The sequence below is a fragment of the Trachurus trachurus genome (assembly GCF_905171665.1).
Source record: "Trachurus trachurus genome assembly, chromosome: 5".
NCBI classification, from domain to species: Eukaryota; Metazoa; Chordata; class Actinopteri; order Carangiformes; family Carangidae; genus Trachurus; species Trachurus trachurus.
Genome location: NC_139896.1, coordinates 25,156,820 through 25,183,900, shown reverse-complemented (window position 1 = coordinate 25,183,900; position 27,081 = coordinate 25,156,820). Strand labels below are relative to the sequence as shown.

At 38.9% G+C, this 27,081-nt stretch overlaps 6 protein-coding genes across 6 annotated transcripts in view; 2 read left to right on the top strand and 4 right to left on the bottom strand.

The window, feature by feature from the left end:
• The window catches only part of LOC310986035 (solute carrier family 12 member 5-like), a 167,805-nt gene extending 164,455 nt beyond the window's left edge, over positions 1–3,350 (bottom strand). Inside the window, exon 1 of the mRNA XM_083971740.1 lies at positions 3,058–3,350. Coding sequence (XP_083827866.1) covers positions 3,058–3,217 — 160 coding nt within the window. The 5' untranslated portion in view covers positions 3,218–3,350. The remainder of the gene's footprint in view (positions 1–3,057) is intronic.
• A 2,778-nt stretch (positions 3,351–6,128) lies between these two features.
• LOC310986046 (uncharacterized protein) lies at positions 6,129–7,896 on the bottom strand (the record flags this gene model as incomplete). Its single annotated transcript, XM_083971768.1, has 6 exons — positions 6,129–6,406; positions 6,515–6,613; positions 6,905–6,994; positions 7,259–7,329; positions 7,459–7,604; positions 7,741–7,896. The coding sequence occupies 6 exons, from the start codon at positions 7,894–7,896 to the stop codon at positions 6,222–6,224; spliced, it is 747 nt and encodes a 248-aa protein (XP_083827894.1). The 3' UTR covers positions 6,129–6,221.
• Positions 7,897–10,440: 2,544 nt separating this feature from the next.
• LOC310985704 (transcription factor HES-4-like) lies at positions 10,441–11,000 on the bottom strand (the record flags this gene model as incomplete). The annotated part of the gene is made up of 2 exons (XM_083971325.1): positions 10,441–10,773; positions 10,878–11,000. The coding sequence occupies 2 exons, from the start codon at positions 10,998–11,000 to the stop codon at positions 10,441–10,443; spliced, it is 456 nt and encodes a 151-aa protein (XP_083827451.1).
• Positions 11,001–16,290: 5,290 nt separating this feature from the next.
• LOC310985703 (transcription factor HES-4-like) lies at positions 16,291–16,853 on the bottom strand (the record flags this gene model as incomplete). The annotated part of the gene is made up of 2 exons (XM_083971324.1): positions 16,291–16,623; positions 16,731–16,853. 2 exons carry the CDS (start codon positions 16,851–16,853, stop codon positions 16,291–16,293), a joined length of 456 nt encoding a protein of 151 aa, XP_083827450.1.
• Positions 16,854–19,957: 3,104 nt separating this feature from the next.
• Positions 19,958–20,520, top strand: LOC310985619 (transcription factor HES-4-like; the record flags this gene model as incomplete). The annotated part of the gene is made up of 2 exons (XM_083971238.1): positions 19,958–20,080; positions 20,188–20,520. The coding sequence occupies 2 exons, from the start codon at positions 19,958–19,960 to the stop codon at positions 20,518–20,520; spliced, it is 456 nt and encodes a 151-aa protein (XP_083827364.1).
• Positions 20,521–25,140: 4,620 nt separating this feature from the next.
• On the top strand, positions 25,141–25,703 carry LOC310985531 (transcription factor HES-4-like; the record flags this gene model as incomplete). Its single annotated transcript, XM_083971144.1, has 2 exons — positions 25,141–25,263; positions 25,371–25,703. The coding sequence occupies 2 exons, from the start codon at positions 25,141–25,143 to the stop codon at positions 25,701–25,703; spliced, it is 456 nt and encodes a 151-aa protein (XP_083827270.1).
• Positions 25,704–27,081: the final 1,378 nt, after the last annotated feature.

Genomic DNA, 27,081 nt, shown 5'->3' with positions numbered 1-27,081 from the left:
ACCTTGATTGTCTTTAAGATGAACAAGGCCAACAAGGGACATGTTAAACAGATGTAATGAAAAATGTCACCCCAAGTGATAAATCTACAGATTATTATTTCTCATCTCTGCATTACATCTCAGAATCTTTCAAACTCCCTTAACTCATTTTGGTTATCATCAGCCTTGTTTGTTTGATGGTTTGGAGACCAAAAGGAGCTAGTATCTAACTTCCACCCAGGTGGACAGAAAAAATACTCCACATTAACGTTTGTTGTAAATTGTCTCCTGAATGTCCTTATTTTGCCAACAAAATCTTAACTTTACATCATTATTTAAAAACCCAAATGTATCATTGTTGTCAAGTTCAATATTCAGCTTTCTGAATGCCATGCAAGTTTGAAATCTTCCCCTCCTATGCCAACAGCTGGGTACACAACACCCAGCCAATCATGAGCCCCTCTGCAGCCCTGAGAAGATAGATCTCTTACCACTGCAAGGTCAAGGGCAGAGAGGGCACTTGGCAGCCAGACGAGGATCTTCTGTGGCCAGCCATCAACTACAGTACAGTGGCTGGCTAGGCTGACTGAGCTCACACCTCCCCCTGGATCAATAGAAACAGAATCACGAGTCTGGGCCAAGGGGGAAGGATTCAGATACTGCTCTTGTCCAACGGCTAAAATAAAAACAGTTCTGAAGCGTACTTTGGTACGACACTGGAAGGGTTATTACACAGCAGGAAAACGAAGACAAAGGAATAATTACATTGATAGAGTCAGACCTCTCCACAGACACAAGTACAAGCTATATTTACACAAACCTATAGCCTACCGATTAATCGATTCACACACACAAACACACAACTGAAGAACATGTCAGTGTCCACTTGATTTGGATTATTCTCCCATAAAACAAGGATATGCCATATGAAATTGTGCAGATTTTTTCCATAATCAGTGGTTTGATGAAAGAACAACTAATAGTGGAAGTCCTTATGCTATTTTAATCACATCTAGAAGCAATGAAAAATATCTTCGCAGACACCATGCGGTAAAATTCTGATGTTCATCTGTGGTCCACATTTTCAAGCCGCACAAAACTAAAAACAGTTGAGTGAAAATATAACACCATCCCAGTAAGAGATTGATTTCATAATAGTACCTGCTTGATCTGAAGTGTTTTCACCTCACTGCAAGACCATTTACAAGATAACTCTGGTGAAAATGTACCACGTCGCCATGGCAACCAGCAGAGTGGATGCAGAGACACCAGTCTCCACAAGGCTGCAGTTTAGTAAGAGCATAGCACACACACACGAGTCCCTCAATAAAGCTGTTCCCCATCTCGCCAGGGGAACACAAGGATGTGGTTAGATTTGTTCCTACTGACCCACACATCCATCTCTCTGTCCAGATGAATGATTGATACACACTGGGGCATATGAGTGGAGAAACGCTGAGGAAGCATTTATATGTTAAATCGCCTACAGAGAGGCTGGCATGTTGGGAATCTCAAAGGTGTTCTGTAGTCATATGAGGCAGCGACAGGGAGAGCTCGACTGGTAATTAAAAAGCTTTCATTCCTTACCCAAGATGCTAGTTCTTTAGTAGAAATCACTCAGCACTACTGAACCTCTGTGCAGCAGGAGAAACATTAGGACATCACAACACGCAAGATATCCAGTGAGAAGGGTATTGCCGTAAAATGTAAGGGCTGAAGGGAGTGATGTAACTTCAGAGACAGATTTAAAGGTAATAAAAAATGTCTGTCATGGTAACTGCACACATCATGACAACTTGTTTTGTTATCAATCCAACAAGTCTGGTCTCAGCTCTATCCAGCGAAATAAATAATTCAACTTTGCAAAGCAGATAAACTAAGAAAGCAGCGATTCTCATAATACATTGCAGTCATTTATGGGGATCGAGGGAGTAGGTAGGGCAGTTAAGCTGAAATGTCATTAATATACTGCCTTCATAAGCACATAATGAAAAATATTGATTCAATAGCAGATTCATTTTTATTTGCACTTAACTGGCACTGAATGAAAGCACTTTTCCTAAAGCTAATCTTTGCTAATAGTAAAGGTTTCCATTCCTGGCCCAATGGGGATTTCAGCCACCCCTTGGTCTGCACTGCTGCATTCAGCTCAGACAATGACTGACAAGGACCTTGATTATTTCAATCAGGCAAGTTGGCGAAAGGATTGAATGACAATGGCACTGGTTCCCAGGAGATGGAGAAAGGGTCTACTGGAGGAAATTGGTCTAACATAACTGTGCAGCTGAAAAGGGGGTTTATGTTTGATCCAATTCTATGCTTATAATAGGCTCTGGAATGGTTGTTTGCTCTACTCATATAGACCTATACAAAAATATCATTACCGGTAGATATCATTTTATAAGATCTAGCCTAATCTTATCTAAGCCAAGCCCAAGGCTGAAACATACTTGACATTGAATTTTCCTTTTCCTTTTATTCTTATTTTATTACCAGGAAACCAAACAGTTTCCCTGCGAACATATCACCCTGTTATGTCCAAGCACACAGACAGTATCCTTACAGTTTGAATACAGTAACGTTTGAAACCTGTGAATAAGGTCACAAGTTAAGTTTAGGGTTAGGTTTTCCAGATGGAGGGATGAAAAGCATATAGATTATAGCTTGTCTGACAGCTGAGAGCATATAAGGAAATAAACTGATGCCCTTGTGCAGTAACAATATGTCTGAATAGATGCAACAGTAGGAGCAACATGTCTGAGTCATTCAGCACTAACTGACCATGTGAAAACAAGGCAAAACACAGACATTTTGCTTAATACGTGAATGTATGTTGCAATGCACCTGTAATGATGCAAATAATGTACAAAAGATAGAAATGGGGAATTGTGTATGCTTTGCAATGACAATGACGGGCCAAACCGTCCTCGGTGAGGCTATTCAAAATTCAAGTCACACACCTGTCCACAGACAATGTGGTGTCACTAAACAGCAGTCAGACACCAGCACTGCTAGCATATAGCCCATAGCTAACAAACAGCGTTAGGGTGAAAGCAACCGGCATGAGTGGCTCCCTACCTTTCAGCACCACCTCGACCTCGGTGCCGACAGCATCCTCCCCCTCCGCTCCGGCGCTGGTCGTGGGCTCGTCTCCCTCAAACAGCTGGTTCACCTCCCCCTGGATGTCTGACGGCCGCCGGTCGCCGTCGCTCTTGGAGACGGTGAACCTCTGGCTCATGGTTGTCGCCGGTGAGACAGGCGACTGGTCTTCTTGCCACGGTGCGGGGTGACGTGGACGGACAAAGGCAGTGAAACACGCTGTCGCTTTTCTTCTTTATGGTGGTCCACCTTTGACGCCTGGTGAGTTCGCCTCCGACTACTCTGACCCGGGCGCCCAACTGCTCTTTGGCGGGTAATCAGATGTGTAACGCCGAGTGGACCATCTCATCAACCGGTGTCTGCTGGCTGCTGCGCACCTGGGTCCTAAAGCCCACTGTGGCTGTAATGCATGTAGTAACCAGGTAAACGCACTCAGTTAACACGTAATAATGCTTACCTCCAAACCATGCTCAAAGCACACGAAAAATACTTCATTAATTCATCAATTACTGAATTGAAGCGGTTTATATAGACATTCGTGTATCTAACTGTGGCATTACAAAAATGCAGCCCTCTACATTTCCAAGTTGGCGTTGCTAGGCAACCACAGAAAAAGCTGAACATCAACTGGCAGCAGTGCAGTCGCTAAACCAGTTGCAGTTTATTAGCAATTAAGGTGGCTATTTTTGGTGTAACCGTTTTCAAATTATATGGATGTCTGAAAGTTATGAAAAGGTTCAATTACCAAGTAAATGTACCACCACCACCACCAAAAAAACAAACAAAAAAAACAGTTTAAAGGCCTTTTGTGCATTGAATGTGGCATAAATGTTTAATATTAATTATTAATATAAATGAATGAATCGTCGTAGGCCTATTTGTAACTGCAAAATGTAGGAATGAGGTTTATTGATCACTGAACATTTTTGCACAATACAGGACAATTAGACAAGTAAGTTAGAACACCATGGGGCAGAAGAATAAACAAACAAACTAGGACAGAACAAAACAAAGAGGGGGAGGGATTGTGATAAGGGGTATTGAGCAGGCATTTTAAGGGGTGTTGAATTTGTTGGGAGTAAAAAAGAATAATATATCTCTACATGTAGGCCTATGACAGTCATTCTTTTCTTTTCTTTTCTTTCTTTAAGTGTTGGTATGAGTTTGTAAACTCACTCTACTTAATGAGACACTGATGAGGTGATCACCACCACATCTGATTTTATAGGAAGATTAGCCTATAAAAAACACTGCTGGGATTAAACATTGACATTATCCCACAAAAACTGATTTATAAACTCTTCCTGAGTTAAAATATTCTTGCCGCGTTGTTTAGGAATAAATATGAACATGTTTCCTTTGCATTATTATTATTATTATTATTATTCAAGGTCTGAAAAGACTTGATATTTTTGTCATTTAGACTAGTTTAGTCATTAGCCAATAAAAGCTCTAAATGACAATATTTTATTTTTTCAATTTTGGGAGAAATGTTGTCTGTAGTTGATCATCGTCATGCTAGTCAACACATCACTTGCAGTGATGGTCCTTCATGAATGATAACCCCAAGATGCCAAGCTTTATGACTTTCTGCTAACTTTTTATACTTGGTCATTCACTGATCATTCTCATAGCGCTGTTAGCTAAAGAGGCAGATTTTGTCCCAGAGGAGTTAGTGGAAACCTAAACTGAGTCAAGAGGGAGTCTACTGTAGCTAATCTTATAGCATGTTTGCTGTAGGCTACTCACTTTCAAGTTGATGAGTGCTGTGTTCACAGCTTGTCTGTACTGCCCCCAAGTGGTCAAAATATTTCAGTTAATGCAGGTCAGATGGTGAGGACACAGGGGTTCATAAAGTAGGCCTATATCAAGTTATGTAGCAATACTAAAGACTTGTAAAGAGTAAATTCTAAGGGTTAGGGTTAGGGTTAACCCATTACCCTGACCCTGGGTGAACATTACACAATAGCCTGCTGAACACCAGTAGCAGTGTTCAAAGCACTGCTGTGTCACCTAAGTAAAACTTTAAATCTGTAAAAAAAAAATAAAAAAAAGTACATAGGTCTATATAGTTATAAGTTATATCTAAATATGTAAATACTAGTGTATAATGTCTCAGCTCAGTCCTCTGTTGTCCTTTGTTAAGTGAACTAATAACTCATAGGTTTACTCTTGATATTCTCAGCTGTTCATCTGGTTCAGGGTTTAGCAAAGCAAGCACCTTTAATCCAATTTACAGTTGTGGACCAACTACATGCTTTGTTGATTGTTGAAGTGATACAGTCCCTGATGCAAACCTTAAAGGGGAATTGCTGTTTTTTATAATCTGGACCTTATTTCTAGCATAAAATCACCAGTATTTTGTTATCATACGCTAGTGCTATTCCCCTCTGAGTCCAGGGTTAGCTATTATCAACATCCGGGGTCTGTAGGTTGACCTACTAACCTCTGACCTGGATGATGTCATCTCTGAGCATGGTGTGGCTCATTCTGATAATATGATTCCACTTCGGCATTCAGGTCCATTTTTAGCGCAACTAGCCAGAGCTTTAGTAGGTCCAGGTTGCGGAGAGGAAGCCTGTTGAAGCTGAACGTCAATTGTTTACATCTCGGGGCGGTGCGTGGCGCAGTGGTTAGAGCAGCCGCCCCATGTAGAGGCTACAGTCCTCAACGCAGGCTTCCCGGTTCAAATCCCACGTCGGGCAGACATTTCCTGCATGTCATTCCCCCTCTCTCTGCCTCCCCCTTTCCTGTCTATATCTCACTGTGCTATCAAATAAAGGCAAAAAGGCCAAAAAATATACTTAAAAAAAAAAAATTGTTTACATCTAACCTTAATTAATAGATCACATCTGTAAATGACTGTAAGCTTTTATTTCGTATTCTTAGTCTCAGTCTTATTATTATTGTTAATATTATTATTGTTGTATTGTGTAACTGCTCCTCATTAGGAACCTTAATAGGCCTATCAACTCCACTGCTACTCCTGCATGTCAACAATTCTGAATTCCAGATAACAGTAGTCGCATAAATGTTTAATAACGACCCAATTATATTTTCACTTATGACTTTTATTCCATTGATAAAAAATTAAATGGTATATTTGTTATCAGTTGGTTAGAGTACTGTACAGTTGATTACAGTTACCATGACCAAAGGTCATTCCACGTTTCCTTAATCCAGTCACCGGCAGCCTGGAAGAAAGAACGAGCTGCCTCTTCAACACACTCTACAAACTTTGCCTTTTCCAATCTTGCCATAATCCGGTCATTTAGTTCTGAATTCTCTTTTTCAGAGGGTCCAGGTTCCGACGGGCAGTTTTCATATACTGTGCAGGGAACAAAAAACATACACAGTTCATCATCACAGTTGACTGGAAGGACAAAGGACATTTTCTAGTCCACAAACAATTATTTTTTTGTTGTCAAAGTCTCACCATGATCTGTGTTGAAGATCACCACTTTGGACCAGCCCAGACACTTTATCTGTGTCTCAAACTCCTTCATCTCAGCAGCAGTGATCGTCTGTCTCCTGCCTATAAAACAGGTGACACATTTAAGATGAAGGTTTTGTAATGATATTCTGTCTTGAAATGTCTGCAATACACTGCATTCACTTTAACCCACACTACTGCGCGCGCACACCATGTTTAGTATATTTATATTATATATTAAAGGCCTCTTAGGAACATAAACAGTGACAACTCAATTAATTAAGAATATAATTTGACATACGACTTACAGAATAGTAAAACATTAAAGCCTATTAAAAAAAATTGCATTGTTTCACTTTATCATTCTAAAAAGTATCTTAATCTTGTCCTTACTGAGAAGAAAAAGAGCAGACATGTAGGTATCCCCCTTCATAACAACGCAATCAGGACATCCACTTTGCAGCAGCTGAAGTTGGTCAGATGCTTGAAACAAGAAATGTGTTTATGGAAATGATACATAAAATGTTTGACATTACAGGCACGATATCATAAAGAAATTGACACTTTCATCTACATTTGTTAAAAACACAAAAATCATTAGCCACATCTAATATAAGAATTTAACAAGACTGAATGATTTTAAATCTTAAATGTTTCCTCATTTTAGCATTCTCTGCATTGTTCAAAACATCTAAAGCAACACACAGTTAAACATCAGTGCACTCAGTATATTGAAAAACTTCTCACCATCATCAACATCATATACAACGTTGCTCCCATGGAATTCTGACTTGGTACTGTTGTCACAATATCCGTACCTGTTGAGGATTTCATAATGATATGTACCACACAAATGCTTTGGGTCATGATACTGTATCATCAAGGTATGAATCTTTAAAAGTCAGATGCAACTTTTAAAGATTCTTACCAGTGAAAAGACTTCTTACGTTTTAATGTGAGTGGTGGCTCCATAGATGTTTGGTTTGCCAGTTGAGGTAATATCAAATGCAAGACTTGGCCAAAGAGCATCAAACAGAGTTGGAATAAAACAGCCACTTGATGACAGAGCTATAAAGTACCATCTCCCAGAGAACTGAAATAATAGAAGAGGGACATTTAATTTATTCAGTTCATTTATTTTGACTCTTTGTTTGGTAAGTGTTGCATGAATAAGTTCAACTTATTTCTGATAGCTGCTGCAAAAAGAATAAATGTGGAAATAAACTTACATCCGGCCCTTGGTCCAGTGGCTTGAGGAGATGCTCACAGGTCAGTGGTGCAGACTGACTCACTGAGGTGAGACTCAGCACAACAATAGCAACACACAAGATCCTCATTATGACTCTGATGCCTCTGTGTTTCTCACAGGTCGGCTTTATATCCATATCACTGACCAATTATTTTGGGCCTGATTGACCCACCCTCTGACGGGATGGTACGCAGATTATAGGACACCAAATACTAATATTGAGCGTTATGCCAGTAAAACCTACTGTAGTGTTTACTCACCAAACAAACTGTCCTGCAACAGGGGTAAAGGGGCATCTAGAAGCCAATGTCTGTTTCCTGATACAACTTTGAAATACCTGTGTCTGTCTCAAGAAATTACTCAAACAAATATCTCAGAAGTGAACTAAAAGCTCCTAAGATTTCTCTTGATATTCTCAACTGCTCATCTGGTTTAGGGTTTAGCAAAGCAAGCATCTTTCATCCAATTTACAGTTGTAGACCAACTACATGCTTTGTTGACTGATACTCACCAAACTGCCTTGCAACAGGGGTGAAGGAGAATCTAGTCAATGTGGTGGTGCACCACATTCAAAAAGTCAGTGTCTGAAGTCAGCAATGTAATATCTGAATAAGCCAGCATGGTTTTAAAAGAGGTGCTGTGAACAGATTACACTGTAACTGAATCCTTTGGCCTCAAAGGTTTCTGCTCCTGCAAGGCACAAATGGATTAATAGTGTGCAGACAGATATGCCTTTCATGAGATAACCGTGTGGTCAGCCAGTAACCATCAGTTTTGTCAACTGAAGTTGGCTAATGTTTAAGCGAACGCAGGCTCAGCTGACTCATTTTAAAATAATGCAATCTAAAATGCTATAGCTATTAAATGCCTTTCGCTGCAAAAGAAAAAAAAAGAAAATGAGTAATTTATTACACAAACATGATAGTGATAATGAAATATAAAAATCTTAAATCTGGATTAGCTCTGTTGGTGGGCAGACATAGCCACTATTGATTATGAGGTTAGTGAGGTTACTCATTTTCCCTCCATAACTTCAGTAGCCTGACTGATGAAAGCAAGTTTTTGACTTCTAGTCATTTGTACTCAATATTTCAAGTTGATTAAAAAGAGTAATGCAGTATGGTGATGAATGTGATGCACAGGAACTTGTGCACAACTGCCGGTGGACTTTTTTTGTAAGTATACTTTTTGGGGCTTTTCTGCCTTTAATTGACAGGTTAGTTGTGAGAGACAGGAAATGGGGAGGCAGGAAGGGGGGAAATTACATGCAGCAAAGGGCCGACCGATGTGGGATTCGAGTCGGGGGCTGCCGCAGGGAGGACGAGCCTCTGCTCATGGGGCGCTTGCTCTGTCCACTGAGCTAAACAGCATCCTGTTGGACTTTTACCTTTCCTGACTGCTGCAGCTTGTGCAACTTTGAACATTTCATCACCCTCAGCTTGAGCATGCTGTATGGATTTTTGTTTGTTTGTTTGGTTTTTTTTTTTTACTCGCAGTCAATGGTTTTTCGGAACCCCAAGCCAGCACCTTAACTGAACTGTGTTTCAGGTCAATTCTCCACCTGTTTTTATGGAAAATCACCTCTATATAAATAATGGTGCCCGGCCCTATCCTGGATGTCTCCAGAATTACACTGAAATCCCAGAGTTGAAATCAGCCGACCTTTAAAGAGGAATTACGCAAGTCCGGTCATGGCCATGTGCATTTGTTTTGATGTCCAACTTTCATCACGGTGAGGATCACAATGACACAGAAACACAACATTTCGATCTGACAGTGTTTGTTTATTCAACAAGACACAATGAGACACAACAAGCATGAAAGTTTCAGTGAGAAGTGATGATACATCACAACAACAACTTGTAGATTTCTACAAGACACACTGTACTCAGAGAGAGTAAGGGGACAACTGTCTTTACAAAAGACAAACATTTTGACACTGTAGTCACTCTGCTTTGAGAGTTGTTTCTAACTTCATTCAAACATTTGTGGTTGAACAAAAGTGACAATAAAAAATGACCAGACAACAGGTCACATTCTTGATAACTGTAAAATTCAGTTCATTTTCATCATGTAGAAACTTGTTGTCACTGGAAAACTGTGACAAAGAGACATCATTAACATCTTTTTTAAAAAGAAAAGGATAAACATGTTGATCTTAAAACAGATCAATTTTCATTCATCACATAAAGAAAAGGTCAATTATGACAAAATGTCCATCAACAGGACAATTAAAATGTCTGATCAAAATGATCAATAAAATTAAGTAAAACTTAAAAACACACAGTGAACACTAGGATCTTACAACAGATCAATTGTTAATAATCAAAGAGATTAAATGGATTTAAAGTCCATTAAGACGATATGTCCATAAAAAGGGACATTTATCACCTTAATCAATACTATGTATAAAAGATAACAAATGTTACCATAGCAGTATTTGTCACTGATACATGACGTACAGTGAAGCATAATAATAGTAATTGCTAAAGCAATCATATTTGATATATATGTAGTATCAGTTGTTTCCAGTAGGAAAATAAAAATCCATCAAGGGAAAATCAAAGTTTCTGTTCATACAGAAGAACAAGTCCTTAAATTTCATAGAATTCAGTTGTAGTGATCTTTGACCAACATGGTGGTCTCAGTTTGTCAGGGAGTAAGTCCAGTCTGTAGGTGTCTACCACGGCCTCCAGAGGGCGCTGTTGACTGGACTCTTCTCTTTGGTGGTGCTGCTGTGGACTGTGGAGCTCAGGAGAGAGAAGTCAGCCTCCATCAGGCTCTTATCAGAGGAAGACTGCAGCTTGTTGACGTGGTTCAGCAGTCTTCTCTGCTGTTGATTCTGCTGCTGCAGCTGTGTCAGGAAGCAAACTGTCATCTCCAGGATGTCTGCTTTCTCCAGCTTGGAGTCTGGCTGCTGTTTGAACAACTCTGGACCCAGGAGAGACTTGAGCTGCTCGATGCTGCTGTTGATTCGCTCTCTGCGTAACTTCTCCACCAGAGGCTTTCTGATCTGTAGAGAGAAGAATAAAGTTAATAAACTGGTCCTGGAGTAAAGTGTTGCATCAACAAAGTCAAGAAGTCAAGGATGAAGATTAAGTTGAATCTACAATTTACCTTGTGAGTCACAGTCAGGTGCTCGTGAGAGTTGGTGAATGCTGCAGTGATTGTAGGAGCCATGGCTGGATCTCTGTGCTGTAGAGGTCTCTGTAGAGAGAGTCTGATCTCTGCTGGCTTCATCCCTCCTATTTATAGTCCCACATCTCCATATGAATGTGTGGGTCTTGGTCTGGCTGGAGTTTCTCACACTCTCAGCCAATCAGAGGGCTTGGTGAGATAATAGGACATGTGGAGCAGCAACATGCTGAATGGTGTTGCATTGCCTGGGGGACAATGGTTAGGTCCCAGGGGAGCAGGTGGAGCACTGAGGGGTGATGGAGAGAGACTCACAGAGCTCTGTGTAACTCTGGGAAAGTGTTGACCCTGTAGAGAGCAGACCTGCTGCCTGATGCTGGGATCAATGACTTTGACTGAGCAAATGCTGATCATTCTTACACGTGGGACAGTTTATCACATCTGTGATTACAAAACCATATCAATGATATGTGACGGAATAAAAGATGTTGTTGAGTACAGAATTTAGCATGAAAACATATCTACCCAAAGTTCAATCTAGGAAGTTCAGCTAATGCTGTTTATTCTGTCTTAATATTATATCAAAGTAACATTTTCATTCTGAACTTTTCCTCCTTTTTCTGCAAAACAAAAACAGTATTACTGTATATTGGAAGTCAATGTAATTGTGTATTACTTTAACACCCATGCAGTATTTAGATTGTATTACACCAATGATCATCCTGCTCCAGATGTGGCACACTGTTCAGACTTGTGTCCTGTCATGAGTGTGAGTAGACAGTTTCTCTCAGTTTCCCACACTGCCTCCCTGTGCTGTGGTCAATGAAGCACAAAGGGACTTTGAATGAGCTTGTGTGACTGATAATAGACGTGTGTTGAAGTAGAAACAGAGCCTGACGTCACCGACCATCTGGAGGGAAAGAACACCATTGGTCGTCTCTGACAGTTTGCAGAGTTCAGAAGTGTGAAGACAGTTTTATTCTGAAAAGTTAATTTGATAGTTCACAGATTACAGACTATTGAGTGAGCTTTTATTCACTGTCACATATTGATCACGTAATCACAAATCTGGTCTTGTATCAGCAACTGGATCAAGGTTCTGTACATGAGGGTGGGAGGATGAGGCAGCTGTTTCCTGAAGTGTGCCAAATCCCTTTGGAGAATAGTCGGCTGCTGGTGGAGTCAAGGATGCTAATCAGTCTAAACTCCTCTCTCCAGAGCTTTCCCACACTCTGTGCATTTAGAGGAGTGAAGCCCTTCGTATTTCTTAAAAGCATTTGTAATTCTCATCATTTTATATGATGAGGTAATTTTTCATTTCATTATTTAAAAAAACATCAAGTCTTGCTTTGAAATATATGCAGTCATTATCTGCCACAGAGGAATCTACTGGTAACATCACCTAATACTGACATGTTTTCAAAATCTATTGAGAAAATAAAACTAATTTACACTTAAAGCAGAAGTGAGTGATCCGGTCGTTTTCGCTAATGCTGCGTCTCAGGCAGGCTTTTGAAATCGTAAATTACAGCTTCAAGTCACAACTTACGACTTTGTAGCGTTCCAGGCAACCCACTCGTGTTTTTCTGACCTGTTTTACCGGTGAAAGTCACTATAACGGCCACTCGTAACTTCCGACCGGTGAACTCGTACCAGATCGAACTGGTACCACTTCACAATCGGAAAAATACGAGTTTCCTTGAACGCACCGTAACAGTCCTCGTCGCTACGTCACCACATTCACGGCGTTCCTTGGCTGCACACACAGCCCTGCATGCCGTTCTCTCTCCTCATTGGATAAAAACTGTAGGATACAATAAATGTTTTCTCTTCGGCTCAGAGCAGAGCAGAGTGACTGACAGACCCGTGTTTCAGTCCAAACACTCTATGTAAGTGATTGCTGTCGGAAGATATAACTATTTAAGACTTATATTAACACAAATATATCACTCACTTCTGCTTTAAGTCTACCTTTGATACTTACTACACTGAAACCCCAGATTTTATTACTCAAAAATATTTTTTTTTCCAGTGTCTTGCTTTAGATAATAGCCAAATAAGACCATAAACGTGACCAGAGTAGAAAAACAAAACATCAGTAAAATCTTCGTCTTACACTTTAAAGGTTAAAATTTGATATACGCTTTAATAACAGAAGAAGAATTTCCCATTTTATGAGTTGGTGTCCTTTTAAATCTCTGTCTCCTCAGGTCAAAGGTCTGGATCTATTGTCCCACAGGGCTCTGTGAGTGAGTTTCCTCTGGTTTCCCACACTTTGTCCTTTCACTGGAGGAACAATAGAAGTGTGTCCTATTATACGTCACATCAAACAGTGTGTGAGCTCTTCAGAGAGGGAAATGGTTAACTTAAAAATGATAACACAGAAAACCTCATAATGTTGCTGAAAAACTGTGACAGTGTAACATTAAGGGAAACCTTTTCATACCAAAACATTAATCATGTTGAATTTAAAACAGATTGGTTTATAAAAATCACATAGAGTGAAAACAAGTCTTGTATGTCAAATACCCATAAACAGGATGGGAAATATATTATTTCAAAGTGATTACCACTTTAGAAGTAACAGGAATTACTATTGAACTACAGTACACTGTGCCAACACGTGGTGCGTGAGCGAAGAACAATTAAAGGTATCGTAAAAAACTGTGATATTGCCTAAACATTTTGTAAAGATAAAAGCTTTTGGATCTTACCAAAGATCAGATATTAATAATTACAGAGATAAAGCTGACAATTATGATATTTTAATGGAGAAATGTTTCCATTCATAAATTTCACCACAATAATCAATAAAGCTATATTACAGATCAAGTAGGTGAAGTATAATATTACCACCAGTCATCCAGTGACACACATTAAACTACTTTAATGTGTATTTGACTGAAAATCTGCTAAATCAACACTGAAATCCAGAAATGAAAGAAGAATGGTTGAACACAAAACTAACTAACAATTTTTTTATTTTATACATTAATCTGAGTTACACGGTTGTGAACACCAATTCCAGCTGTTTTGTTTCTAAGCAGACTTTTTTCACTTTTGTCAGTGCTGTGAGGTAGTTGTGAGCAACAGTGGATATATAGTGGTATTTTTCAGTTTAATTTGAGTCTAGCCAAAGTTTTCCTAGTGTCCAGATGTAGCAGGTGTTTCTTCTGCTTTGTGGCTAGTTGGTGTGAGTAGAAAGTTGGTCTCTGTTTCCCACACTGAGCCTTTGAATCGTGTGGTCAGTTTACTACAAAAGGAGTTTGAAAGGAGCTTTTGTGATGGATGCTGGATGTGTGCTGTAGGAGACACAGCCTGACGTAACCAGCCATCTGGAGGGAAAGAAGCTCATTGGCTGCCTCTGAGCTTTGAAGTTTTTTAAAGATATAATTGAAAACGGATCAAATCTCTTCAGTCATACTGAATTGGAAGTTTGGGGTAGAAAAACAGAACAAGATCCATACATAGAAACTTTCATTTCATTTTTTTTTTGTTTATCATTAACCAGTTCAAAATTTCAGCTTTACATGAAGTAAGGAGTTGAGACAGCTGTTTTCTGAAGTGTGCTAAATCCATCTGGACAATAGTTGTTGGCTGCTGGCGTGGTTAAGGATGCTAATGGAAGTGCACTGACAGACTGGTTACTATGAGACATGTTCAGGCATGTTTTATCCTTTTTGAAAAAACATTATTTAACATTAAACAGAATATAATCATTTAAATTTTACATAAGCAACAGAGGATACATTTTTTTTATTAATCGTTCTTATTCTTTAAAAATGCAGTTAGTTGTCAAAAGAAAAGCACAGATTAAAAAAAACGCAAAACAGGTCTGAAATTCTCAGATAATCTTCCAAAGTACTCGCTCCTGTTAAACAGTCTTGCTCTAATAGGTGATGTGTAAACGGAAATTCAGTTTCCTTCATAATGTAACTAAGAACCTTCAGCATTTCACTTTCAGCTGTGTGTCAACATTACGTCTGAAATCCATGACAAGCTCCTTGGTCTTGCTGGTGTTGACCAGCAGGTTATTCTCATCACCACATAGCACCACATGGTGCTGCAGTAAAGAACACACTTCACAAGCTGCAGGTTTTCACTGAGATCCCCCCTTACTCATTGAGTTATGTAACTTAATTTTGTTACCAGATAAAGAAAAATGCTGAACAAATTCTTCCCTGATGTTAACAGCATAAGTAGGCACCAGATTAAATGATGGTAAAACAAAAAGTATAAAGACCACTTAGATTTCTTTACTGAAATAAACTCAGTGATGCATTTGATGAATTCTCCTACTGGAAACATATTTATGTGATGATACATCACAACAATAATCTGGTATCATTTCCAAGGCACAGATCAAGGCCTGGACCTTAAACAAGATGTCCAACTTTCATCACTGTGGTGAGGATCACAATGACACAGAAACACAACATTTCGATCTGACAGTGTTTGTTTATTCAACAAGACACAATGAGACACAACAAGCATGAAAGTTTCAGTGAGACGTGATGATACATCACAACAACAACTTGTAGATTTCTACAAGACACACTGTACTCAGAGAGAGTAAGGGGACAACTGTCTTTACAAAAGACAAACATTTTGACACTGTAGTCACTCTGCTTTGAGAGTTGTTTCTAACTTCATTCAAACATTTGTGGTTGAACAAAAGTAACAATAAAAAACGACCAGACAACAGGTCACGTTCTTGATAACTGTAAAATTCAGTTCATTTTCATCATGTAGAAACTTATTGTCACTGGAAAACTGTGACAAAGAGACGTCATCAACACCTTTTATAAAAAGAAATGGATAAACATGTTGATCTTAAAACAGATCAATTTTCATTCATCACATAAAGAAAAGGTCAATTATGACAAAATGTCCATCAACAGGATGATTAAAATGTTGATCAAAATGATCAATAAAAATAAGTAAAACTTAAAAACAAACAGTGAACACTAGGATCTTACAACAGATCAATTGTTAATAATCAAAGAGATTAAATGGATTTAAAGTCCATTAAGACGATATGTCCATAAAAAGGGACATTTATCACCTTAATCAATACTATATATAAAAGATAACAAATGTTACCATAGCAGTATTTGTCACTGATACATGATGTACAGTGAAGTATAATAATAGTAATTGCTAAAGCAATCATATTTGATTCATGCAATATGCATGACAATTTGTTCTCCTTCTTAAATTGAAAGATATAGTATCAGTTGTTTCCAGTAGGAAAATAAAAATCCATCAAGGGAAAATCAAAGTTTCTGTTCATACAGAAGAACAAGTCCTTAAATTTCATAGAATTCAGTTGTAGTGATCTTTGACCAACATGGTGGTCTCAGTTTGTCAGGGAGTAAGTCCAGTCTGTAGGTGTCTACCACGGCCTCCAGAGGGCGCTGTTGACTGGACTCTTCTCTTTGGTGGTGCTGCTGTGGACTGTGGAGCTCAGGAGAGAGAAGTCAGCCTCCATCAGGCTCTTATCAGAGGAAGACTGCAGCTTGTTGACGTGGTTCAGCAGTCTTCTCTGCTGTTGATTCTGCTGCTGCAGCTGTGTCAGGAAGCAAACTGTCATCTCCAGGATGTCTGCTTTCTCCAGCTTGGAGTCTGGCTGCTGTTTGAAGAACTCTGGACCCAGGAGAGACTTGAGCTGCTCGATGCTGCTGTTGATTCGCTCTCTGCGTAACTTCTCCACCAGAGGCTTTCTGATCTGTAGAGAGAAGAACAAAGTCATTGATAAACTGGTCCTGGAGTAAAGTGTTGGATCAACAAAGACAAGAAGTCAAGGATGAAGATTAAGTTGAATCTACAATTTACCTTGTGAGTCACAGTCAGGTGCTCGTGAGAGTTGGTGAGTGCTGCAGTGATTGTAGGAGCCATGGCTGGATCTCTGTGCTGTAGAGGTCTCTGTAGAGAGAGTCTGATCTCTGCTGGCTTCATCCCTCCTATTTATAGTCCCACATCTCCATATGAATGTGTGGGTCTTGGTCTGGCTGGAGTTTCTCACACTCTCAGCCAATCAGAGATGCTAAAAAAGTGAAAGGACTGCTGGGCTGCCACATGCTCGGTGGTCATATTGCCTGGGGGACAATGGTTAGGTCTCAGGGGAGCAGGTGGAGCACTGAGGGGTGATGGAGAGAGACTCACAGAGCTCTGTGTAACTCTGGGAAAGTGTTGACCCTGTAGAGAGCAGACTTGCTGCCTGATGCTGGGATCAATGACTTTGACTGAGAGAATGCTGATCATTCTTACACGTGGGACAGTTTATCACATCTGTGATTACAAAACCATATCAATGATATGTGACGGAATAAAAGATGTTGGTGAGTACAGAATTTAGCATGAAAACATATCTACCCAAAGTTCAATCTAGCAAGTCCAACAAATGCTGTTTATTCTGTCTTAATATATCAAAGTAACATTTCATTTTGAACTTTTTGTCCTTTTTCTGCAAAACAAAAACAGTATTACTGTATATTGAAAGTCAATGTAATGGGGCTTTAACACCCATGCAGTATTTAGATTGTACTGTATATTACACCAATGATCAACCTGCTCCAGATGTGGCACACTCTTCAGACTCGTGTCCTGTCCTCAGTGTGAGTAGACAGTTTCTCTCAGTTTCCCACACTGCCTCCCTGTGCTGTGGTCAATGAAGCACAAAGGGACTTTAAATGAGCTTGTGTGACTGATAATAGACGTGTGTTGAAGTAGAAACAGAGCCTGACGTCACCAACCATCTGGAGGGAAAGAACACCATTGGTCGTCTCTGACAGTTTGCAGAGTTCAGAAGTGTGAAGACAGTTTTATTTCAAGGAGAGTTCATGTGATGTATTAGATGATTTAGTAAACTTGTCACACATATTGATCACTTAATCATAACTCTGGTCTTGTATCAGCAACTGGATCAAGGTTTTGTACATGAGGGTGGGAGGATGAGGCAGCTGTTTCCTGAAGTGTGCCAAATCCCTTTGGAGAATAGTCGGCTGCTGGTGGAGTCAAGGATGCTCATCAGTCTAAACTCCTCTCTCCAGAGCTTTCCCACACTCTGTGCATTTAGAGGAATGAAGCCCTTCGTATTTCGTAAGATATTGTACTGTAGCCTAATTGTCAGCTTTCTCCCTGAAATTATTCATATCCGATCTTTGGTAAGATCCAAAAGCTTTTATCTTTTTACAAAATGTTTTAGAGGCAATATCACAATTTTGTTGTGATACCTTTGTCCTTCACTTATGCATCACATGTTGGCACAGTGTAGTTCAATAGTAATACTTGTTATTTCTCAAGTAGTAATCACTTTGAAATAATATATTTACCGTCCTGTTGGGTATTTGACATAAGTCTTGTTTTCACTCTATGTAATTTTTATGAACCAATCTGTTTTAAGATCAACATGATTCACTTTTTGGTATGAAAAGGTTTCGTTAATGTCACAGTTTTTCAGCAACATTATGAGGTTTTCTGTGTGTGATCATTTTTAAGTTGTCCATTTCCCTCTCTGAAGAGCTCACACCCTGTCTAATGAGAGGTGCAATAGGACACACTTCTATTGTTCCTCTAGTGAAAGGACAAAGTGTGGGAAACCAGAGGAAACGCACTCACAGAGCCCTGTGGGACAATAGATCCAGACCTTTGCCCTGAGGAGACAGAAATTTAAAGGGGCACAAACTGCATCTCAAATTATAACCCTCAAAACATTAAACTAAGATTTGACTGAGAATTTTAAAAGCATAATGTTGTTTAATGTAACTAATGGTTAGATTTTATGGTTTTAGAATATTTGGTTATTTTAGAAAGAAACTGGGAAAAAATATTTTTGAGTAATAAAATCTGGGAGGTCAGTGTTTTTCTCAAATTAAATGACTGGAGCAAAGTATCAGAGGTTGACTTTAGTGTAAATTAGTTTTATTTTCTCTTTAGATTTTGAAAACATGTCAGTATTGTAGGTGATGTTACCAGTAGATTCCACTGTGGCAGATAATGACTGCATATATTTTGGAAATTGAAACTTGGTGGTTTTTTAATTATGAAATGAAAAAATGGCCTCATCATATAAAAATGATGAGAATTACAAATGCATTTAAGAAAAAGACAGTGACTAAAAGCTCACTCAATAATCAGTAGTATGTGAACTATCAAATTTACTTTTCACAATAAAACTGTCTTCACACTTCTGAACTCTGCAAACTGTCAGAGACGACCAATGGTGTTCTTTCCCTCCAGATGGTTGGTGACGTCAGGCTCTGTTTCTACTTCGACACACGTCTATTATCAGTCACACAAGCTCATTTAAAGTCCCTTTGTGCTTCATTGACCACAGCACAGGGAGGCAGTGTGGGAAACTGAGAGAAACTGTCTACTCACACTGATGACAGGACACGAGTCTGAAGAGTGTGCCACATCTGGACATCAGGACGATCATTGGTGTAATGTACAGTACAATCTAAATACTGCATGGGTGTTAAAGCCCTGTGTAATACACAATTACATTGACTTCCAATATACAATACATACAATAACACTGTTGTCATTGTTTTTTCAGATAAAGGAGGAAGAATTCAGAATGAAAATGTTACTTTGATATATTATCACTGTAAACCAGAATAAACAGCATTAGTTAACTTCTGGTAGATATGTTTTCATGCTAATTTCTGTACTCAACAACATATTTTATTCCGTCACATATCATTGATATGGTTTTGTAATCACAGATGTGATAAACTGTCCCACGTGTAAGAATGATCAGCATTCTCTCAGTCAAAGTCATTGATCCCAGCATCAGGCAGCAGGTCTGCTCTCTACAGGGTCAACACTTTCCCAGAGTTACACAGAGCTCTGTGAGTCTCTCTCCATCACCCCTCAGTGCTCCACCTGCTCCCCTGAGACCTAACCATTGTCCCCCAGGCAATACGACCACCGAGCATGTGGCAGCCCAGCAGTCCTTTTACTTTTTTAGCCTCTCTGATTGGCCGAGAGTGTGAGAAACTCCAGCCAGACCAAGACCCACACATTCATATGGAGATGTGGGACTATAAATAGGAGGGATGAAGCCAGCAGAGATCAGACTCTCTCTACAGAGACCTCTACAGCACAGAGATCCAGCCATGGCTCCTACAATCACTGCAGCATTCACCAACTCTCACGAGCATCTGACTGTGACTCACAAGGTAAATTGTAGATTCAACTTAATCTTCATCCTTGACTTCTTGTCTTTGTTGATGCAACACTTTATTCCAGGACCAGTTTATTAATGACTTTGTTCTTCTCTCTACAGATCAGAAAGCTTCTGGTGGAGAAGTTACGCAGAGAGCGAATCAACAGCAGCATCGAGCAGCTCAAGTCTCTCCTGGGTCCAGAGTTGTTCAAACAGCAGCCAGACTCCAAGCTGGAGAAAGCAGACATCCTGGAGATGACAGTTTGCTTCCTGACACAGCTGCAGCAGCAGAATCAACAGCAGAGAAGACTGCTGAACCACGTCAACAAGCTGCAGTCTTCCTCTGATAAGAGCCTGATGGAGGCTGACTTCTCTCTCCTGAGCTCCACAGTCCACAGCAGCACCACCAAAGAGAAGAGTCCAGTCAACAGCGCCCTCTGGAGGCCGTGGTAGACACCTACAGACTGGACTTACTCCCTGACAAACTGAGACCACCATGTTGGTCAAAGATCACTACAACTGAATTCTATGAAATCTAAGGACTTGTTCTTCTGTATGAGCAGAAACTTTTATTTTCCCTTGATGGATTTTTATTTTCCTACTGGAAACAACTGATACTATATCTTTCAATTTAAGAAGGAGAACAAATTGTCATGCATATTGCATGAATGAAATATGATTGCTTTAGCAATTACTATTATTATGCTTCACTGTACATCATGTATCAGTGACAAATACTGCTATGGTAACATTTGTTATCTTTTATATATATAGTATTGATTAAGGTGATAAATGTCCCTTTTTATGGACATATCGTCTTAATGGACTTTAAATCCATTTAATCTCTTTGATTATTAAGAACTGATCTGTTGCAAGATCCTAGTGTTCACTGTTTGTTTTTAAGTTTTACTTAATTTTATTGATCATTTTGATCAACATTTTAATTGTCCTGTTGATGGACATTTTGTCATAATTGACCTTTTCTTTATGTGATGAATGAAAATTGATCTGTTTTAAGATCAACATGTTTATCCTTTTCTTTTTTATAAAAGGTGTTGATGATGTCTCTTTGTCACAGTTTTCCAGTGACAATAAGTTTCTACATGATGAAAATGAACTGAATTTTACAGTTATCAAGAACGTGACCTGTTGTCTGGTCATTTTTTATTGTCACTTTTGTTCAACCACAAATGTTTGAATGAAGTTAGAAACAACTCTCAAAGCAGAGTGACTACAGTGTCAAAATGTTTGTCTTTTGTAAAGACAGTTGTCCCCTTACTCTCTCTGAGTACAGTGTGTCTTGTAGAAATCTACAAGTTGTTGTTGTGATGTATCATCACGTCTCACTGAAACTTTCATGCTTGTTGTGTCTCATTGTGTCTTGTTGAATAAACAAACACTGTCAGATCAAAATGTTGTGTTTCCGTGTCATTGTGATCCTCACCACAGTGATGAAAGTTGGACATCTTGTTTAAGGTCCAGGCCTTGATCTGTGCCTTGGAAATGATACCAGATTATTGTTGTGATGTATCATCACATAAATAAATATGTTTCCAGTAGGAGAATTCATCAAATGCATCACTGATTTTATTTCAATAAAGAAATCTAAGTGATCTTTATACTTTTTGGTTTACCATCATTTAATCTGGTGCCTACTTATGCTGTTAACGTTAGGGAACAATCTTAAATCTCTTGTTTAGCATTTTTCTTTATCTGGTAACAAAATGGAGTTACATAAGTCAATGAATAAGGGGGGATCTCAGTGAAAACCTGCAGCTTGTGAAGTGTGTTCTTTACTGCAGCACCATGTGGTGCTATGTGGTGATGAGAATAACCTGCTGGTCAACACCAGCAAGACCAAGGAGCTTGTCATGGATTTCAGACGTAATGCTGACACACAGCTGAAAGTGAAATGCTGAAGGTTCTTAGTTACATTATGAAGGAAACTGAATCTCCATTTGCACATCAGTAAGACTGTTTAATCTGTGCTTTTCTTTTGACAACTAACTGCATTTTTAAAGAATAATAAAGACTAATCAAATAGGCTATAATTTATCTTCTGTTGCTCATGTAAAATTTAAATGATTATATTCTGTTTAATGTTAAATAATGTTTTTTCAAAAAGGATAAAACATGCCTGAACATGTCTCATGGTAACCAGTCTGTCAGTTCACTTCCATTAGCATCCTTAACCACGCCAGCAGCCAACAACTATTGTCCAGATGGATTGAGCACACTTCAGAAAACAGCTGTCTCAACTCCTTACTTAACGTAAAGCTGAAATTTTGAACTGGTTAATGATAAAATATAAAATAAAATAAAAGTTTCTATGTATGGATCTTGTTTCTGTTTTTCTACCCCAAACTTCCAATTCAGTATGAGTGAAGAGACTTGATCCGTTTTCAATTATATCTTTAAAAAACATCAAAGCTCAGAGGCAGCCAATGAGCTTCTTTCCCTCCAGATGGCTGGTTACGTCAGGCTGTGTCTCCTACAGCACACATCCAGCATCCGTCACAAAAGCTCCTTTCAAACTTCTTTTGTAGTAAACTGACCACACGATTCAAAGGCTCAGTGTGGGAAACAGAGACCAACTTTCTACTCACACCAACTAGCCACAAAGCAGAAGAAACACCTGCTACATCTGGACACCAGGAAAACTTTGGCTAGACTCAAATTAAACTGAAAAATACCAATATCCACTGTTGCTCACAACTACCTCACAGCACTGACAAAAGTCTGCTTAGAAACAAAACCGCTAGAATTGGTGTCCACAACCGTGTACTGTATAACTGAGATTAATGTATAAAACTTTTTTTTAAAGTTGTTAATTAGTTTTGTGGTCAACCATTCTTCTTTGACTTCTGGATTTCAGTGTTGAATTAGCAGATTTATAGTCAAATACACATTAAAGTAGTTTAATGTGTGTCACTGGATGACTGGTGGTAATATTATACTTCACCTACAGTACTTGATGTGTAATATAGCATTATTGATCATTGTGGTGAAATTTATGAATGGAAATGTTGTTTCTTCATTAAGATATCGTACTGTAGCCTAATTGTCAGCTTTCTCTCTGTAATTATTAATATCTGATCTTTGGTAAGATCCAAAAGCTTTTATCTTTTTACAAAACATTTTAGAGGCAATATCACATTTTTTTTTTGCGATACCATGTGCTTCACTTAGGCATCACATGTTGGCACAGTGTAGTTCAATAGTAATACTTGTTATTTCTCAAGTAGTAATCACTTTGAAATAATATATTTACCGTCCTGTTGGGTATTTGACATAAGTCTTGTTTTCACTTTATGTAATTTTTATGAACCAATCAGTTTTAAGATCAACATAATTCATTTTTTCGGTATGAAAAGGTTTCTTTAATGTCACATTGTCACAGTTTTTCAGCAACATAATGAGGTTTTCTGTGTGTGATCATTTTTAAGTTAACCATTTCCCTCTCTGAAGAGCTCACACCCTGTCTAATGAGAGGTACAATAGGACACACTTCTATTGTTCCTCCAGTGAAAGGACAAGGTGTGGGAAACCAGAGGAAACTCTCTCACAGAGCCCTGTGGGACAATAGATCCAGACCTTTGACCTTAGGTGAAGAGGAAAAGGGACACTGACTTGCAAAATGGGGCATAATTTGTCATCATATTTTAAATTTTTAACATTTCTTAATAAAATAAAATAAAATAAAAAACAGTCACATACATAGGTGACACAAGTTGAGTATACAGTAACTGTTTCCGATAGGAGTGCAGTCACTGAAAAATAAATCTGTCAATTAAGTGTAAAAATAAAATGTGCTGTGTTTCTTTGATTTAATTAATATTTCAGTTTCACACATTTGGCCATGGAAAACAACAACAACAACAACACTGGAAAAATTAATAATAATTGGTAAGGTAACTGTAAAAATACCCTCAAAATATTTAAGGGGGACCCTAAGAAAAGCCTTTAGGAATTAGAAACAGTTTTATTCTTTAGATGCACAGAGTGTGGGAAAGCTCTGGAGAGAGGAGTTTGGACTGATTATTCTCCAAAGGGATTTGGCACACTTCAGGAAACAGCTGCCTCACCCTCATTTACAGAACTGATACGAGACCAGAGTTGTGATTGGATGATCAATATGTGACAGTGATTAAAAGTTCACTGAATAATCTGTAATCTGTGAACTATCAAAATGACTTTTAACAATAAAACTGTCTTCACACTTCTGAACTCTGCAAACTGTCAGAGACGACCAATGGTGTTCTTTCCCTCCAGATGGTCGGTGACGTCAGGCTGTGTTTCTACTTCGACACACGTCTATTATCAGTCACACAAGCTCATTCAAAGTCCCTTTGTGCTTCATTGACCACAGCACAGGGAGGCAGTGTGGGAAACTGAGAGAAACTGTCTACTCACACTGATGACAGGACACAAGTCTGAAGAGTGTGCCACATCTGGACATCAGGACGATCATTGGTGTAATATACAATCTAAATACTGCATGGGTGTTAAAGCCCTAATACACAATTACATTGACTTCCAAAATACAATACATACAATAATACTGTTCTTTTTTTTCAGAATGAAAATGTTACTTTGATATATTATTAAGACAGAATAAACAGCATTATTTGGACTTGCCAGATTGAACTTTGGGTAGATATGTTTTCATGCTAAATTCTGCACTCAACAACATCTTTTATTCCGTCACATATCATTGATATGGTTTTGTAATCACAGATGTGATAAACTGTCCCACGTGTAAGAATGATCAGCATTCTCTCAGTCAAAGTCATTGATCCCAGCATCAGGCAGCAGGTCTGCTCTCTACAGGGTCAACACTTTCCCAGAGTTACACAGAGCTCTGTGAGTCTCTCTCCATCACCCCTCAGTGCTCCACCTGCTCCCCTGAGACCTAACCATTGTCCCCCAGGCAATGCAACACCATTCAGCATGTTGCTGCTCCACATGTCCTATTATCTCACCAAGCCCTCTGATTGGCTGAGAGTGTGAGAAACTCCAGCCAGACCAAGACCCACACATTCATATGGAGATGTGGGACTATAAATAGGAGGGATGAAGCCAGCAGAGATCAGACTCTCTCTACAGAGACCTCTACAGCACAGAGATCCAGCCATGGCTCCTACAATCACTGCAGCATTCACCAACTCTCACGAGCATCTGACTCTGACTCACAAGGTAAATTGTAGATTCAACTTAATCTTCATCCTTGACTTCTTGTCTTTGTTGATGCAACACTTTACTCCAGGACCAGTTTATTAATGACTTTGTTCTTCTCTTTACAGATCAGAAAGCCTCTGGTGGAGAAGTTACGCAGAGAGCGAATCAACAGCAGCATCGAGCAGCTCAAGTCTCTCCTGGGTCCAGAGTTGTTCAAACAGCAGCCAGACTCCAAGCTGGAGAAAGCAGACATCCTGGAGATGACAGTTTGCTTCCTGACACAGCTGCAGCAGCAGAATCAACAGCAGAGAAGACTGCTGAACCACGTCAACAAGCTGCAGTCTTCCTCTGATACGTGCCTGATGGAGGCTGACTTCTCTCTCCTGAGCTCCACAGTCCACAGCAGCACCACCAAAGAGAAGAGTCCAGTCAACAGCGCCCTCTGGAGGCCGTGGTAGACACCTACAGACTGGACTTACTCCCTGACAAACTGAGACCACCATGTTGGTCAAAGATCACTACAACTGAATTCTATGAAATTTAGGGACTTGTTCTTCTGTATGAACAGAAACTTTTATTTTCCCTTGATGGATTTTTATTTTCCTACTGGAAACAACTGATACTATATCTTTCAATTTAAGAAGGAGAACAAATTGTCATGCATATTGCATGAATGAAATATGATTGCTTTAGCAATTACTATTATTAATCTTCACTGTACGTCATGTATCAGTGACAAATACTGCTATGGTAACATTTGTTATCTTTTATACATAGTATTGATTAAGGTGATAAATGTCCCTTTTTATGGACATATCATCTTAATGGACTTTAAATCCATTTAATCTCTTTGATTATTAACAACTGATCTGTTGTAAGATCCTAGTGTTCACTGTTTGTTTTTAAGTTTTACTTAATTTTATTGATCATTTTGATCAAACATTTTAATTGTCCTGTTGATGGACATTTTGTCATAATTGACCTTTTCTTTATGTGATGAATGAAAATTGATCTGTTTTAAGATCAACATGTTTATCCTTTTCTTTTTATAAAAGATGTTGATGATGTCTCTTTGTCACAGTTTTCAGTGACAATAAGTTTCTACATGATGAAAATTAACTGAATTTTACAGTTATCAAGAACGTGACCTGTTGTCTGGTCATTTTTTATTGTCACTTTTGTTCAACCACAAATGTTTGAATGAAGTTAGAAACAACTCTCAAAGCAGAGTGACTACAGTGTCAAAATGTTTGTCTTTTGTAAAGACAGTTGTCCCCTTACTCTCTCTGAGTACAGTGTGTCTTGTAGAAATCTACAAGTTGTTGTTGTGATGTATCATCACGTCTCACTGAAACTTTCATACTTGTTGTGTCTCATTGTGTCTTGTTGAATAAACAAACACTGTCAGATCGAAATGTTGTGTTTCTGTGTCATTGTGATCCTCACCACAGTGAAGAAAGTTGGACATCTTGTTTTTCATTTGGACTCAATTGATAGAGGACTTGATCAGTGTTCCCACCTTTCAACGACAAATCATAATTGATTACAGCAAATACAAAATATATTCATGCATAGATAGATAAATAGATAGATACATTTTATCACAGACCATAGGTCCTGTTAAGAACAAATACAAAAAGACAGAGAAGGAAAAAACGAAACAAAAAAACTGTACGGGGTCGTCTAGCAACCCCTTATTAAAAGACATTTAATACCAGTGTTTCCAGAGCAGTGACATGTAACGCGTGGCACGAAATGCAATGTTCATCCGTTTCAAAACTATCAGATTTTCTGAGTTATTCAGATGGCAGATGAACTTAAACATGACGTTTCTTA